General features: G+C 43.2%; 1 protein-coding gene across 1 annotated transcript in view; it reads right to left on the reverse strand.

Annotated features, from left to right (window-relative positions):
• LOC125322353 overlaps positions 1-16,524 on the reverse strand; it is a 49,368-nt gene that overhangs the window by 26,327 nt on the left and 6,517 nt on the right. The window contains exon 4 of the mRNA XM_048296006.1: positions 4,608-4,689. Within this exon, the coding sequence (XP_048151963.1) occupies positions 4,608-4,689 (82 nt within the window). The remainder of the gene's footprint in view (positions 1-4,607; positions 4,690-16,524) is intronic.

Consider the following 16,524-nt stretch of genomic DNA (forward strand, 5'->3'; position numbering starts at 1 on the left):
CGTGGAATACAAATGAAATATATATTTGAAAAGCTGATGAAGGCATGACAAAGCTGGAGGCTACTGAGCAATATCTACTCCTGTGAAGTGCAAACCCACTGTATTTTTTTGCCCCATAGCTTAACCTAGTTCTGAGCCTCACTGGCTGGTAGAAAGGTGAAGCGCAGGGTCTTTGGACATGGCAAGATCAGCAAATTTCAGAAAGTCATGGCTCAAAGGTGTGGGTGGTTTTGCACTTCTTTAAGCTCTGATGCTAACCATGCTAAAATGCAAGTTTATTATGCAGCCTGGCAAGATTTCAGCGATTTTATTGAAAGGGCATTTTGTTATGTTTATTAGATTTGTCAAAAAGGCATTTTATGATGTTTATGAGATAGCATATAAATTTATGAAACTGTAACATTTTTGTCAAAAATAGCCTTTGCTGGAAATCAAATAATGCAAGTAGTAAAACCTCCCATCAGAAAAATCCAGGCAGAATTTTCCATCAGGCAAGGTACAGACTCATCCACAGACCAATCTGTGAAATACTATCAATAAAATCTATGCTGTAAAGCAGTAGAAAAGATGCTGGGTGTATGCACGAAGGCTGCAATGCTCCCAGCTGGGTGTAGATGTGGCTGTTCTGTCTGATGTCCTTGCCTGACTACAAGTGCAGGGCCTGCTGGTTTTGTTGCCCGAGCTTTTGCAGAAGGAAGGAATGAGCTTCTGGCTAGTGTTTGGCTTTGTGTTGTGTACTGCTGCCCATAATAATCACTCATCCCTCTGCTTTCCAGGACACGACTGGCTGGGGTTGACGTAGTGCACAGGAATGAGCCACAAGCACATCCTCCATCAGCTCTCTGCTCTGTCTCCAATCCAGAAGCCCCTTCTGCAGGGTTGTTCTTTTTCTTTGTTGCTGTTGTTGCTTTTCATTTACTGCTGTTCATTTCTCTCTCCCTCCTACACCCCCTTCAAGTAAAAAGCTGTTTTGTATTTCTGCTCAGAGAGCTCCCTTCTGCTCCTCACTTTTTTCTTTTGTTTATCCTCCACAATACCATCAAGATGATGTGAAACACTTGATCTCTTCCCTTTTCTTTCTTACTTAGGAGGTCAGTTTGGCACTCTGCAATTGATGCTCTCCCCTTTCTTGGAGACTGTGATGTGGCAGCAGGACAGGCTGAGAAACAGATTAAGCCATTACTGTGTCAGCTGGGATCTTGATCACAGCCATAACAACATTTTCAAAATGAGGATTTTGGAATGCCATTCCCAAGTCTCTCTCCCAGGCAGGGGAAGATGTAGGAACAATAAAATGTTTTCCACATTGCTTCCATTTTGCTGAGGAACCCTAAAAAGTCGGAAAGGTGGTAGGGATGAGAGGTGTTGGGAGGTTAGGCAGGAGAAATCCATGCACTAAAGAGCTGAAAGAGTAGGGGTGGGGAGGGAATGAAGTCAGCCCTGCCTGTGTGTCACACTGTTCTTATGCTGGAGGAGTTCATCCTGCCATGAATCACAAAATCACGGCATTTCTGAGCTTGGAAAAGACCTTCAAGACTCCAGCTGTAAACCTAGCACTGCCAAATCCACCACTAAACCACATCCCTATTTCTGCACTTACATTTACAGCTTGCTCCATGATGTATCAAAATGAAACAGACCTAATACTCATACAGACTTAATACCTAATAACCACTGCCAGAATATTGGAAGAAATAAAAAACCAAATTCATGAGAGCTTACAATTTCCAACTGGTACTTTTTGCATTGTTTTGTATGTATTCTAAGGTACACGGTGAAAATGGTGTAAATGTACTACTCCTAGAGTGACTGTTGTCTTTTAAACAGCTGCTTTTCAAAACACACATGATATTTTGGTACTGGAAAAGCAGAAAGAGTGTTGCAACCACAGTATTTCGATTTCAAAAGTTTTTTTATTAAATAAGGCCCTGAAGGACAGAGAAGGGAGCTATTTGAAAACAAAGCACAGACAAGGGAGATGTGATCACTTTGTGTAGCCAAAGAGTCATCTCATAGGTCATCATTCCACCAACAACCCTTCTGGACCTGCTTTGTCTTGCACTTTGGGGGAGGAGGTGCAGCGCTGCCTTGCTTGCTGTTCTCCCTCGTTCCACTAGGGGACACATTCAAAGCACAATGCCAAGTCGGGTCCTGCAATAACCTTACTAGACCTAAACTCTTATGATGCCAAGGGCGTGACTGTGACTGTGACCAGCCAAGGGGTATTTAGTCTTCCATTTCCACACGTCTTGTTTTGGGAAATATACCTCATAAATGCCATGGGAGCCGAAAGCTGACACTGTCCATCAAATAGCAAAGTGCTGTGTTTATTGTCCAAGCTCTCCCTAGCTAAAATGTCAGTAGACTTGGATGCCCCTACTAAGTATTTATCCATCTGAAAGTGCTGCCCTGTCATTAGTTTGATTGAGGTGGAAGCATAAATCACAGTGATTGGCCTGGACAGTATGAAAAGGCAAAAGGCTGGGAGAATGGGGATGGTAAGTAAGTGACAATGTGCAATTACTATGCAAGTTTTAGAGGAATGATCATCACCAAACAAAACTTCCTTGGCATGGATGCTGCTTTCAGCAGACTTAGAATCCACAACCCAAACAGATTGAAGAAACTGCCTAATTCTGTTGGCCTAAAATAACATCAGCTGCAGGGCTCACAGAACACATTTGTGTGCCTTCCCTCATCCCTCCCTCTATAAACCCAAAATACAGCTGCACATGAAGTCTACCACCACTATCTTGAGAACTCTTTTACTGTAGCTGTACAGCAAGTTTATGCTGTGTTTAAGGAGCGCCCTTGTCTGGGTCTATCCTGAGTTTTTTATTTGTTTTTCCACAGGGAAAAGGTCCTAGATTTACACAAATTCTACATTCTTGTAGCCCTAAGTTGGGACAAGACCCCTTTCTTCCACCAGCACAGGTCACAGCACACCAGCTTCTGCACCAAGTATCAGACACAAAGCCTTGGGGAAGAAGCTGTTACATGAAACATTGACAGAGACCTTGTTTACAGATTCAGTTTTCTCTCCCATTTTTGCCAGTTTTATTCCATCCTTGTTGCAATGATCCTATATTTCCTAAGCACATCCTTCTCCATCATTTTAATATATACTCCTATATCTCCAGGTCCCTCTAGGCATGTCTGATCAGCCTGCTTTTCCTGGGTGTATGATGACCTGTGAATCCTGGATAGCTGCTTGATTGCTGGGCAAGGAAACTGTGAGGTGTGAAATAGTGTATGAGATTTTGAGTATGTGTTCACAGGCTACTTTTGGGTACATGCACCATTAGCTGAATCCTGTTATCTTGGCCCTTGATCCAGCAAGAGCCTACAGGTAAGCAGATGAATCAACCCCAGCCTGAAGAAATATCATATGGCATATCAGCAAGAGGCCAGGTAGAAAAGTTCAAAGTAGAGATGTGTCCACACAAAACTTAATACACCATAGCTCATCCAAAGATTTTTGCACAAGCCACCTTTTAAATAAATGCAGGGTATCAAAAGCGAACATTGACTTGCTGTAGTTCACTGTGTGAATTGAAAGTGTTTCAGGTTTGTAAGAAGAGGGTAGCACAAAAGTACAAATAGAATAAGCTGGCCATTAGGTAGCATTTGTCATGTGGCTGTGAATAACTGAGGAAAGCACGTGAGCAGCACATACGAGAGAGCCACAAAAGAAAGGAGGATAATAGAGAATGTTAGGGCTTCTTCCTCTTAAGAATTTATTTAACCCACTGACTGCTCATTTGTTTAATTAAAAATAAAAGATTACTGAAAGACCTCCATGGTTCTTGGATGATACATTAAGGATACCTTAACTCAGCACTTTGGGCTGGTACCCTTTGGACTGAACATGGCCTTGGCATAATCCCAGTGCCTTCCACCAAGATACTCCCCATTACAACAGAGCTGACTTTGCCCCCTCTTCCTGAGGCCACATAACTGCACTCAGTAGTTATGAAAGGAATGTATGAAACAGAAATTAAATAGAAAGAACAGTATGACTGCAGCTTCATGAATTTTACTTCAGTCCAAATGAACTTGGAAAGATTTCTAGGCAAGCTTTTTAAGTCAGGGAATATTAAGGCATCAGGTTTTTAAATCTATCGGCACTGACACTGATTTAGTATTTTCTGTATCACTTTAAACACCAGGATTCATAGACCATCTGTAAGACTTTCAGAGGAGACTGTCCAAGCACTTTGAGGTCACAAATGTCTTGGCAACCAGATGTTATTAGTATCTGCATGTTGTTAGCAGGTCAGAAGGGTTTCTTGTCCACTGACAACCTTGCTTTGCCTCTGGTAACCTGATACGGATTACTTGACCAAAGAGAATTTGCTTCATGCCTAGAGGTGGCTTTTGCCATTCCTGGTGAAGACCTGAGATCTTCGAGGTTTGGAGCATTGTTTACTGTGGGAACAACTTTACTGCACAGTGCTTTAGGGCCTTTGGGAAAAAACCAACAGGGGTGGAAAAAAAAGCATGGCTCTGAGAGGCTCGATCACCCCTCTCCAGTGCAGTTTGCATGCCTCATGATGGGATGGCAGTGGGTATCTCCCAGATGAGTCCCACTTTCCCTTTCCTCCTACCTGTGCTGCCCCAGATAGGTTTGCATCCTTTCCCTGAGTCTGTGGAATCCTCTGTCTGCACACCACGAAGCCCTTGATGCTCCTGTAAGATAAGCAGAATGTGAGAGACTGGATGGGTTCCAAACTACTCCCTGGGCAGCTTGAAGCAGAGCAGCTTGTGGCTGAACAGATGGCAGCATTCAAAATACCTGGGCTCCCCCGAGTCAGGGGCTTGAGTTCCAACAGGGCCAGTTTAACCAGCTATTCCCAGTTATCCAACTGCACTCCACGTATCTTCCTGTCTCTAATGCTTTAGATAAGACATCACATCCTGAAGCTGTACCTGCTTAGTACACCTGCAACATATTTTGTAACACTCTTGGTGAAAGCTGGGTTTTCCCCAGTGATTCTGGGTAATGTTTGCACCTGGAATTATCCAAATATCTAACTGACAGGAATCCTAGACCTTCTGGGGAGTAAATTTTCTGGGGAGGTATTCAATAGATAAGATGTTCTGCTATGTATATATCAATATTTACAATTTCTAGGGTCAAATCTGGAGTCTCACTGAATAATTGGAAGAAAACACATATATTTTGACAGTGCTATGTAAGCACTTTGGGCCTCATTTCTAATTTATAATGTGCTTTGGGATTATAGGTGTCCTATAAATGTGAGATAATTATTAGTAACAGAATCACTGCAAGTCCCAGAACAGTCAGCTAGGAACAGATACAAGGTATTCTGTATGTTTGTCAAACCAAACATAACCATTATAGGAGAGTATTTCTTGTCTTTTAATGGAATGAAGCAGAGAAACAGTATGAACAAATATAATTAAAAATACCTTCTGGATTACATGTACCCCTGATTGCTCTTGCAAGCCAGATACCAAATTTTGCACTGTTTTCTAGGGGTTGATTTTTACTCTATAGTCTGCATCTGATTTTACAGTCAGCATTACTTCAAGCTTATTACATTTGTAACACAATACAAATACAACACCATTAATTTAATTTTATTTACATTTCAGAGTTATTCAGCTGGAATAAATTGAACACAATTTGATTGAAACTGTCCTGCAGGACTGACTTTAGCCACATTCAGCAAGAGTGCTTTATAAATGATGGCAGCGTTTAGTACACAAAAAACACCCTCTTGAACTGGAGGATTTGAAAGAGTTGTTATCCGATGGGGGAAAAGCAACATTGCCAAGAACAGGGCTAAGCTGAACACTTCTTCTCTGGAGCCCACTTTTCATTGCATGTGCCTTCAGAAGAGGCCTCCTCTGGAGAGCGTGATGACCACACACATACAGCTCCTACAGAAAGCAGTTCCTAACCTGGGTGTTTCACTGGCACAAAAGCATCAGGACTCAGCTAAACTGTTCGAGTGATGGAAAAGGAATGAAGAAAATCAATGTTTGTTTTGTAGTGGCCCTTAGAAGTCTCAGTCAATGATGGGGAAGCTCTTGTAAAGCACTTTGCAGAACTAAAAGACCATCCCTACCTTCCAGGTGTATGTAAAGGGCAGACAGGGCACTGGGTTGTTTGATTTGAGTCCTGTTTGTCAGTGTGATGGAGAGTGGCCACACCACTGGCAAGCTTTTCAAAGGCAACATAGTAAAGGAGGGTTTTCAACAGAGATTTGGAAAGATAATGAGGGTATTTTGCTGCTCTTTACCAAGATTCTTCCCAATAGCAGCAAGGAAAAAAGCCCAGAAGTTGTTTCTATAAAAATGTTAACAAGTGAGAAACAGAGACTGACAGAATGATGAGAAGGAGACGACATTGTCATAGCAAAGGAGAGCTCTTTGGCAGGGTGGGAAGGGGCTTGACAGGAAAGATAAATAGCTTGTGTTTGATGGAGTAAAGACGAGGACTGTAGTAGAGAGGAGCAAAGAATGTGTAAACTCCTCAAACTGTTGGGTTAGGAGGATGATCTTCATAGCAGTATTTTGCAGGAATGTGCACAGACTGAAAATACACTTGGCAAGACCAGAGAGAAGGATGTTTCAGTAATCAAAATGCAAGGCAATTGAATTTTAGCCAGGTTAGATAAGGCCATCTGATGCTTTTTAATGGGAAGACTAGGCTACTATCAGCATCTTTCTTATCTTGCCTGGAAGTGAAAGGAAGAGTTTTGAACCAATTTTTCCTTCTGATTATCTCTGGGTTTTGTTCCAAATTCTGACCACCTGCAGTATCTAGGAGACACTCCCATTCACATCTGGGAAGACATAGAATCATAGAATTGTTCAGGTTGGAAAATACCTTCAAGATCATCCATCAAGTCCAACCATTACCCAACACTGAAATCTAACACCAAAGCATGTCCATAAGGGCCACATCTACACATCTTTCCAGTAAGTTCAGGGATGATGACTCCATCACTTCCCTGGGCAGCCTGTTCCAATGTTGACAACCCTCTTTCTGAAGGTTGTGGGATCTTTGGTGTCCTGCCACGTCTCTAACTGAGCTCGTGTAAGTCCTGAATGAGAGTTGGAAGATATTACTGTTAGAACAGGTAAGTGAGATTTGTTGGTGCTGATTTGGTGGTGTCTAATAGGTGGGCACTCAAGGTCAATCCTCTTATGGAACTAGCAGAAGAAAAAGGGGATTTTTTTTCCAGATCACTGAGATTTTTGTGAACCGTCAGCAAGACGTTCACAAGAAGAAACAGAACTGCCATGCTATACCAAACAAATGGACCATATAGTTTAATAATTCTATTGTGATAGTGCCTGTAGATACAATTCAGATTAAGTACAAGGAACCTAGCAGAAGACAAGTAGGGAATGACATGCCAAAATGGGAAGTTTCTTTTTAATTCTTATCAGTTAGCAACTAGCCTAGGCCCTGGAGCAAGAGGGCTTATATCCTTCCATAACAAAAGAAAATATGTATTCTATTTAATAAGAACATCCCCAATTACATTATCCATATAAATGTCTAATCCCTTTATTTAAATCCTACTAATCTCTTAGGTTTAATGTTATCTTATGGGAATGAGCTAATTAGGCATTGTATAAAATGTATTTCCTTTAACAGTTTTATATTTGCTGCCTTATATTTCCATTGAATGTTCCCTTGTCCTTGTATTCTGGGAGCATGAATAGGAGCATCTATCTCTCCCTATTTCTCCTTCTTTCTACTGCCCACATTTTTCACATCTCAGTCAGGGACCTCCTCTCTGGTGTACAACTTCCAGTGTTTCCAGATGTTCCCCAGTCAAACACCACATTCAGTTGCTTTGCAATTTCTGCCACTTGTATCTGAGAGCCTTATTCAGTATCTTTACCAAACAGAAGCCACATCAGGGCAAAAGGATTGTGCCAGTGACTCAACCAAAGGCATTACCATGATTGCAGGCTAGTTTGGCCCATACTCTGAGTAGACTGGCATTATCTGCAAATTAGAGCATCCCATTATGCCTTGAGCAGGAGAATCCACTGTACTCTCCCAGTGCCTTTCCTGAGGCATTACAGTTCAAGGAAAACGGCTGCACGTGCCTGGGTGCTCTCCACCACCACTTCCAGAGGCACTGTCCTGTGCCTGCTCATGCAGAATGCCTTGCCATTGCTCCATCTACTCTACATGTGAGGAGGCTCTGTGAGTGTCCAATCCACCTCTAACACCTCACTTTGCCCTCCTTCTTCCAAACAGCTCAACAGTAGCCAAGGCAGGGATTAAGGTGTCTTTCTGCCAATCCTTACCAACTTTAAAACTGAACGCTCATTCTTATGCTTTGTTTCCAGCCCTTTTGCAGGTGTTTGATGCTTCGTCCTCTCACCTGTTACCCACCTTGCCTTTTTAACAGTATCCTTGTAGGGGGGGTTGATACACGTTTTTAAATGGCCAAATAAAATCTGACAATTTGTTCACATCCTGTACAACCCTGCAGTGTTACTGGAGTCATGATAGTAAAGCTTAGTTCTTGCTAGACTATAAAGAGCCTGCATGGAGCAAAATACAGAAATTGTGAAGGATTTCTATATTCTGGATTCAGTACAATATTGCTTCTGGCACTCATCCAAGCTTCTCCACATTGATTTTTTTTTCCTCAGAGTTTATACAGGAAGCCAAAAAACCTTTACATTGAACCCAGAAGTAAACTGATCACAAGCCAAAGATGAGTCCTCTCTCTGCAGCTATCTGAACCATTACAGCAGCATTTATTGAGTGCCTTTATTTTTCTGGTTTTAATCTGCAGAGTGCTGACAGCTCCAGAAAGATCTCTCTTAATGGACTTTAATAGTGATGCAGCACTAAACTTATATAGCACCTGCCACACCAAGGCATCCCAGTAGACTTCCCAAATAATAGAGTTTAAAGCTTCTACTTTCACAAGCCAAAGGCAAAGCTCAAGAGAACAAAATTAAGTTTAGCTTTTAAAATATTGACTAACTTGACACTATTAATTTCAAGAGGTGAATTCATCACTGCTGGAATCGATTGCAAGGGAGAAACCAGGAGAGGATCAGCAGAGACAGTATTGGTCAGCTCACAGCTACACACCTGCGTGGGAACCCAGGAATGAAAACCCTTGTTCAATGTGCAACAATTGCATGTTTACAGCTGTTTAACTCACTGCAATTAAAATCAGTCATCCAGAAAAGCAGCAAGAAGTCTGAAGTCGGACTTGCTGTATGTCATTTTGAGCTTTCATGCAGTACCTTCTATACAACGGTCTCAAAGCATTCTACAACTATTAAGAGGTTACGCCTCCCAGAGAGCAAAAGCATTACAGGCATTGCAAAACAAGACACATAAAGATCAAGCAATCTGTGGCAATTAATTCATAGTAGTACTAATAGCAGAAACTCAGGATCTCAGGTTCTCAGATTCCCCATCTACCACTTAGTCAGCGAAGCTTCCTGAAACTCCAAGAGGTCAATGTGTTCCATGAATAACTTCTCTTTCACTTTGGTCCTAATCCTAAGAATGGTTGTGTAGGTGTTATTAAGGCTAAGATAACGTTAATAATTGTAGCTTTTAACTGGTATAAAGCAAGTGTCATTTCCTTTCATCAATAGGATTTCATGCTTTAAAAGCCAAGAAAGCAGGAGAAGAACCAGACATTATGTTTTCTGAGCAGACCAGTCTTTCAAGAATAAATGAAACAAGTCGGAAACATTTTGCAGACCACCTGAAGAAAGAATACAAGGACATGCTGAAATGTTTGGAACATTTATAAACACATTTGAACAGATCCTGGTAAGAGATTTTACCTAATTTCAACAGAATAGGAAACCTATTTCCTAGCTGAGTGCATGAGCTGATGAAAGCTGCTTCTGAATTGTGACTGCAAAGTTCAAGACAGGTCACACTTTTCAGTAGGAAATAGGGCACATGCTTATTTAGCGTTATAATCAATATATGCTTACCTTTTGGTTCCATATCTTTCAAAGTTAAATGCATCTTCAAATGATTACAGCTATTTCCTTATTCTCAAGTTACTTATCACATCTAATGTGAGCACCAATCTGTGCATCAAGATATAAGCTCCCATTTGAAACTGCTAAAATATTTTTTTTATCATGGCAATAAATGTTTTTGATTCAGACAGCATAAGTAACTGCACCTTATTGATATTATGCAGAACTGAGCTCAGAATAAGGCATTTTTATTTCTCTGCTGTAAGATTGTCCTCCATGATTTTCAAACCACTCTCAGACATTTTGCTGCCAGGCAAAAGGTGACATGAAAAATCAGCTACTGGAAGGAAATGGTATGACTGGGCAAAAAGTATGCATAAAAAAGGGCAAAAAGAGTTCTTCTCAGAAAGAGAAAGTTTATAACCAAACTCAGTGGAAAACAAAATGGTCTGGGGATTCAAACTAGTCTTATCATCCCATATGGGAACTCCACCCTTCCCCAAGGTCATTCACACTTTCTGCCTCCTATGAAATCCACTTACAATCCTTTTTTGAGTGTTTATTGAAGGTGTGAAGAGGGAAATATCTCTGAATGAGCTATGTCTAGCTAGGAACCAATTTGAACCTTCCACCTACTCCACAAATTTGCAGCATCACTTCTTTACGCCTATGGGCGGAACATTTGACTGTGGAAACCAAAATGCTAACCTGGTGCTCTTGGGTTCTCCTACATTTTTTTGGTGTCGGGACAATACAGCTGGGTAAAGCAGGTAACAAAATCAAAGGCCCAGTTCTGTCACTTAATGAAAATATGGGAGTACTGTCAGCGCTATCCAATGAAGAAGGTACATCTTTGGGTTAAACAGATCCAAAATATGAAGTATTAGTGGATTTGGATGTGAAAATGATGAAGAGATATGTTATCCCAAATGCCAAAGCCCCACAAAGACACAGCATAAAACATGAGGCACAGTGCGCAGTCAAGCTCCCCTTGGTTCATGCATTAGCCAGCATGAGCTGGGAAAGAGGCAGTGTAAGAAAAAAAAAGTGTGTCCTAACTTTCGTATCCACAGCTGGGGCAAATAGTCATCAAGAAGCAGTTGATGCTGGTACTGATAAAGGAGGAAATCAGTCTAGGCTGGGTCATGGAGCAAAGGATCAGAGAGCTAAAGGGACAAAGGTATTATATAGGAGTGACATGTCTAATCGGGTGGGCCTTTCTGAGAGACACTGCCCCCCAGGCAGGGAGTTCGGTGGGGGACTGAGAAGCTTTAGCACCTTGCAGGGAAGAGAATGAATGATAACAGCTTTTTGCTAGGTTTTATGCAGGGTTGGCATGGGACAACAAGAGAGGGAAGTTTAGAAGGTGGGTACTTTAGCCTGGGGCTTTTAGTGACTTTGTACCTGTAGAGGATTTTATGTGTTTCATTCAGGAGCCCAGTACTGCTGGGCACTGTCACAACATAAACTACAAAGGCAGTTCTGCCTTGATAAAGTTACCAGCCAGGAACAGGGAGCCCAGAACAGATCAATATATAATGTGGGCGTCATTGGCAAACCACCTGCTTAACCAATGTCTAACAGCCTGTCGCCAGAAATAGCATACAGGAGACTAACATGGGTGTAAGAGACTCTGCAGTAAATAATTCTGGATTATGCTACAGCTAACTATTGGTAGTTTGTCTCTCATCCATTTTTGTCCTGCTTTACCTATGGCTGCTGTCCTCATGCATTTTACTTCAATCCCCAGAAAAAAAGAAAGCTAGCCATAGACCTTTTTGCAGGGGTACAAATTAGAGCCTAGCTTTCAGTGTAAGCTGAACCCAAACTGGACACAACTGAAACCTAGACAGCAGAGTTTAATTTTAGTAGTCCTTCAAAGCCATCACATCTCCTAAGCCTGTATTTTCCAGACTCTCTATTGCCCCTCCTTTTCCTCCAGCTTACTGGAAGCCACCTGCTTGTTTCTAGTAAAGCTGAAACCCAAGATATCACAACATTCTCCATTGCTTCACTGCTCAGCTCTCTTCAACAGCCTGAAAAGACACTACCTGAGTGGACTATTTGCTGGGCTGTGTGCTCAGTCCTGGGTGCTCACTTGTGAGAGACAGGGAAAGAATGTGGTTTGGGTAAGCACATTGACACCTGCATGAAAACAGACGTGGGAAGATGGGAAAGAAAAGGCTTGGGCAGATGTATGTCCTGCTTTGGGGCAGGTTAAATACAATTACACCATCTCTCTATCTACATTACAAGACAATGTACTGCAAGAGCTGTCATGAGGCTGTCCCAGAGGAAGGTGACTGACAAGGCACACGGACAAGTGTTGATACAGAATCAAAGCAGAGAGAGCAGAGTCCTTGTGAGAGCCCTTGGCAACAGAGGACCAGAAAACCAGGAATAGACCTTGGGACAGATTGTGCAATTAAGGGGAGCTGGAGATAATTGTGTTTTAAAGATCTCTTGGGGAATGGGCTCAGAATAAACGTAGCAGCGGAGTTGGATCTGCAGCGATGTATAAAGCAACTGATGCATTTTTTAGCATAACACAGGAAATGGAGAACCATGGTCTACATGAGTAAATTTCTTTTGAGCAAGTCAGTGTGCTGTTAGCCAGATGTGCTGATACCAGGGGTGCAACATTGTCCCACACAGACCCTTACAATCCCAGGGCTATGCTGAATGCACACATTGACAGGAATAATAGTGTCCAAAAGTTATTTTTCACAGCCTGCTATTTGGGAATAATGCAGAAAGCTGCAGAAGAAATAATTTTTTAACCATCTTCTGTTTCTTGGTTCCAACGTTACCTGGATGTTCACCCCTGTTATTCCTTATTCCTGACTGGGTGCTTCCCTAATTTTTTTTTTTTTTCTTTTTTTTCTCTGGAGGACAGACTTGCTACAAGCTCTGATCTTCACAAGTAGCATAAATGTCCAACAGCGGCCAGCTAGCTCTCCCTATTCATTCATATGACGATCAGTCAACAGGTGCTGAAATCTGCTGCCCATGCATGTGTGTAAACTAGCATAGCTTTGAACCACTTGCTGGAGAAGTCTCCTGATCTTCTCACAGATGTTGTGCAGATGCACTGTGCTGCAGTAAAGATGAGCTGCATCCAGCAGGCTTTGCTAGCAGCATGGCCATGTCTTTAGTGCACCAGATGTGTGCACTAGCAGCAGCTCAGAATATATAAACCATCTGCTCCCAGGTACTTAGATTTCAGCATTTAACTTCTGGAACCAGAGCAATGCAGTCTGCTTTTTTAAAAAAAGAGATACCCAGCTTTCAGTTTCAGCAGTACAGCATCCCTTGCCTGGTTGCTGGAGCCCTTTTTCCCCAGTGCAGCCAAGGGCCAGGTGAACGACCCGTGAGAGCAGCTATCTCCCCCGCTGCAGTAAATCAGCATTGCCAGAAAGTGCTGAAGTAGAAGTGAGAGAGTCACAGTGTGTGGCCTTCTGAAAGCAGGGAAGTGATGGTCCCATCCCAGAAATGCAGGGAGGCACCACTGACAATGAGTAATGGCTTTCGACACCTACTCCCAATCGTGCTCTTGAAGGGCTTGTGACACCTTCTGATCCCAGAAGTGAATGAGCTTACTTAGTAACAAAAGTAGGTAACAACAGTGCTTCACTAATAAGCACAGGCAGCTCACACCTCAGAGCTGTTGTCTATAAATTGCCTTCAAAAGGTGGTAGAAATTCCTGAATAGGGTTTTTCAAGATTTTCTTTGACCAGGAAAGCAGATAGCTTTCTTCCCTGGTGAACTGATTAGGTTTGCGCTGACACAGTCTTAATCCAGTCTTGACTATGATTAACAGAATCGGAAAACAAGGCAGTTCGTCCCAGATCCCATTCTGAGGTGTTGAACTGTCACATTTTTTCAGAAATAGAAGTCATTACAGACAAAGCCACTCTGCCAGCTTTTCCCTTGGTCTTCTTAAACCTCTCATGTTAACCACTGCTGGGGGGGGGGGGTTAATAAAGAAATGAGTAAACTCAGCAGGTAACACAGGTGACAGTCCCAGCAACACAGACAAGATTCAGGAGGCTAATTGTGACAGAAAGGGCTTGAGGATCCCAGCTCAGAAGTCTCTCAGTTTTTGTATTGCTTCCTAAGAGCTCGGTGATAACCTCCCCTTTCCTATCCTCCTGTTACTCTTTTCTCCATTGCTATGGTTTCTGCCTGTGGTATTTCACTGAACTATTTTCAGCTTGTTAACCATTGACCTGCCCCATGTTCCACCTCTTTCCATCAGCAGCCTTCAAGATGTACCCTGTAAGCTGTCCTTCTGTTGAAAAGTTGTCTGTAAAATGTAAAATGCAATAATCCTTCTGAAAGCCATATGCAAACCCCAACAGTGATTTATTCTCTCTCTCCTGCATGCATAGTTTAGACTTCACAATCACCCAGTGTCTCGTTCCTGTGCCAGCACTCAGCTCCACACCTGAATGTGTAGGCATTCGCCCTGGTCTTCTAGCCAGACTCTTACTCCACTCACATCTTCAATTTGTCCTACAAATCCATACATTTGGACCCCATGCAGGCCTGACTCACTGCTGAAGTCAAAGATGTGTCTGGGAAGCTGGAAGGGTAAGTGGACCTTCAGAAAGTGCAGAAGCTGCAGTGACTCTGCTTCCATCTCCTCTCCCTGCTCCAAGACCTCAACCTCCCTCACCCATACACAAACAGCCACTTTCCCTCCCACCTGCTCGTAAGGAGTCCTCCCTCTGCAGCAGCTGTGTGACTCTGGGGCCACCTATGTACTTGGTATGTTACAGACTATTGCAATCTGGGATGGAGAGTCCCAAAGACTTTGGGACAAGGCTTGCCATGCCTGCTGCTGTGCTAGGAAAAGGATGGCTGCTCCTTGTGCTATGGGGAGATAATCATCTCCCCTGCCTCCACCCAGCAGTGGCCCCACACCATGCAGCCCATCCCTCTTTCTGCACTGCTGGTACCATCAACACAGCTGTGCAGGAGCAAAGTAAGGATCAGCAGCTGGAGTTTCACAGCTGCTCCCACTGGGGCTTGTGGTCACAAAGTTCAAGTGCTGCAGCCTGTCTCTCCTCCAGTCTGCTCTGCACCTTCTGTCCCAACTACAATGTTTTTGCGCAGATCAATTTCTTTCTCTTGCAGCTGGGCCAAGGTTTCTCAGCATGGCTGGTATCTTGTCAGAAACATCTTCCTAACTACTGCTTCACTTCCAGATTCTGACTCCTAACTCCCCCAGTTCCTTGGAAACCATTCTTTCATGGCTTGCTGCTCTGATTTCTGATCTGTTGCTTTGCTGTCTAGATTCTCCTCAAATTTCTTGCCTGACTGAACCAAAATGGGGTATCCTGGCTTTAGCAGTACCCTGTTAGAGTGAAGTGCTTTGCAGCTTGACAAAGGGGGGTATAGAAATCCCCTGCTGAATTTCTAAGGAAAATTCAAACCCTCAGCATTCTCCTTACCTTCAACGAGCACCATTTCCTCACTCTCCAGCAAATACTCCGCTCCTCCAAACTGGAGTAGCAGTTCTCCCCTTCGGGTGAAAGATTCCTTCAGATCTCAGTGTTTTCAGGGAGAGGAGAGGAGAGTAGGGCACACTGCCCCAGGAGTGTGCAAGAGGCAGGACAGGATTCTCCAGCAGCCCCTCACCAATTCGCCTTCTCTTCAGTATCTGTCCAAGGCCAGTGGCTGCTGTCCTGGCCGAGGGAGGACTCAGCTGCTCAGGGCCACCACCTCCTCCAACCTTTCCTGCTTGTATTCTGCCATCAGCTTGATGTGACAGGAAGAATGTGAAACACTTGGGGCTGTCTGGAGGTGTGACTCCCAGCCTGGGGTCAGAAGGCGGCACAGATTTAACAGTGTGGGCAGAACATTTGAGGACCACCACAAGCACTGGTCAGCCCAGCAGATGATGCTGCATGGCATGATAGTTGTGGTTGGCCACACAGCGTTCCTGCAAGTCCACCTGGAGTCTGCCCAGTTATTTCCAGCCCACAGCTGGGGAAATGCGTCTCAGAGGAAAGGCAAGGGAACTGAGCACAAACGTGGTAGTTCAGTTATACGGCGTAAAGGAAAGCTGTCAGTGTGCACACAGCAGGGAAAACTGTGCCATGGGTACAACTGTTAACACTTTAAACTTGTTTTATAACAGCATCAGACAAATTTGAAACAGCTGCTCTGTATGCTCTTCATTTCCAGTGGCAGTGTCTTTTTTTTTTTCACTTGCTGAAAAAGAAATTGGTGCTGCTGCTGTTTACAAAATTACCCGAGCTGCACTTATGACTTCTAACTTCTGATCTTGCTGTGATCACATGGATACCATGAATGGCAGGATCAGGATTTGCTCTGCTAACACTGGTGCCACAGCCCTGAAAAAGCTAAATGCTGGATACATTATGGAGGGGAGCAGGCAGGGGCACCAAGGGAGAACTGTCGGCTCTCATTTCACATTCTCTAGGACCTTTTGTCATTGAACTACCAAACACTTTCTCATGACACCAGGCAATTAAGCCTCCCTGACACTGGAGTGTTTATGAGGGAATTACTGCTCATCTCAGCCATGCTCA

Source organism: Corvus hawaiiensis, chromosome 3 (assembly GCF_020740725.1).
Source record: "Corvus hawaiiensis isolate bCorHaw1 chromosome 3, bCorHaw1.pri.cur, whole genome shotgun sequence".
Classification (NCBI taxonomy): Eukaryota; Metazoa; Chordata; class Aves; order Passeriformes; family Corvidae; genus Corvus; species Corvus hawaiiensis.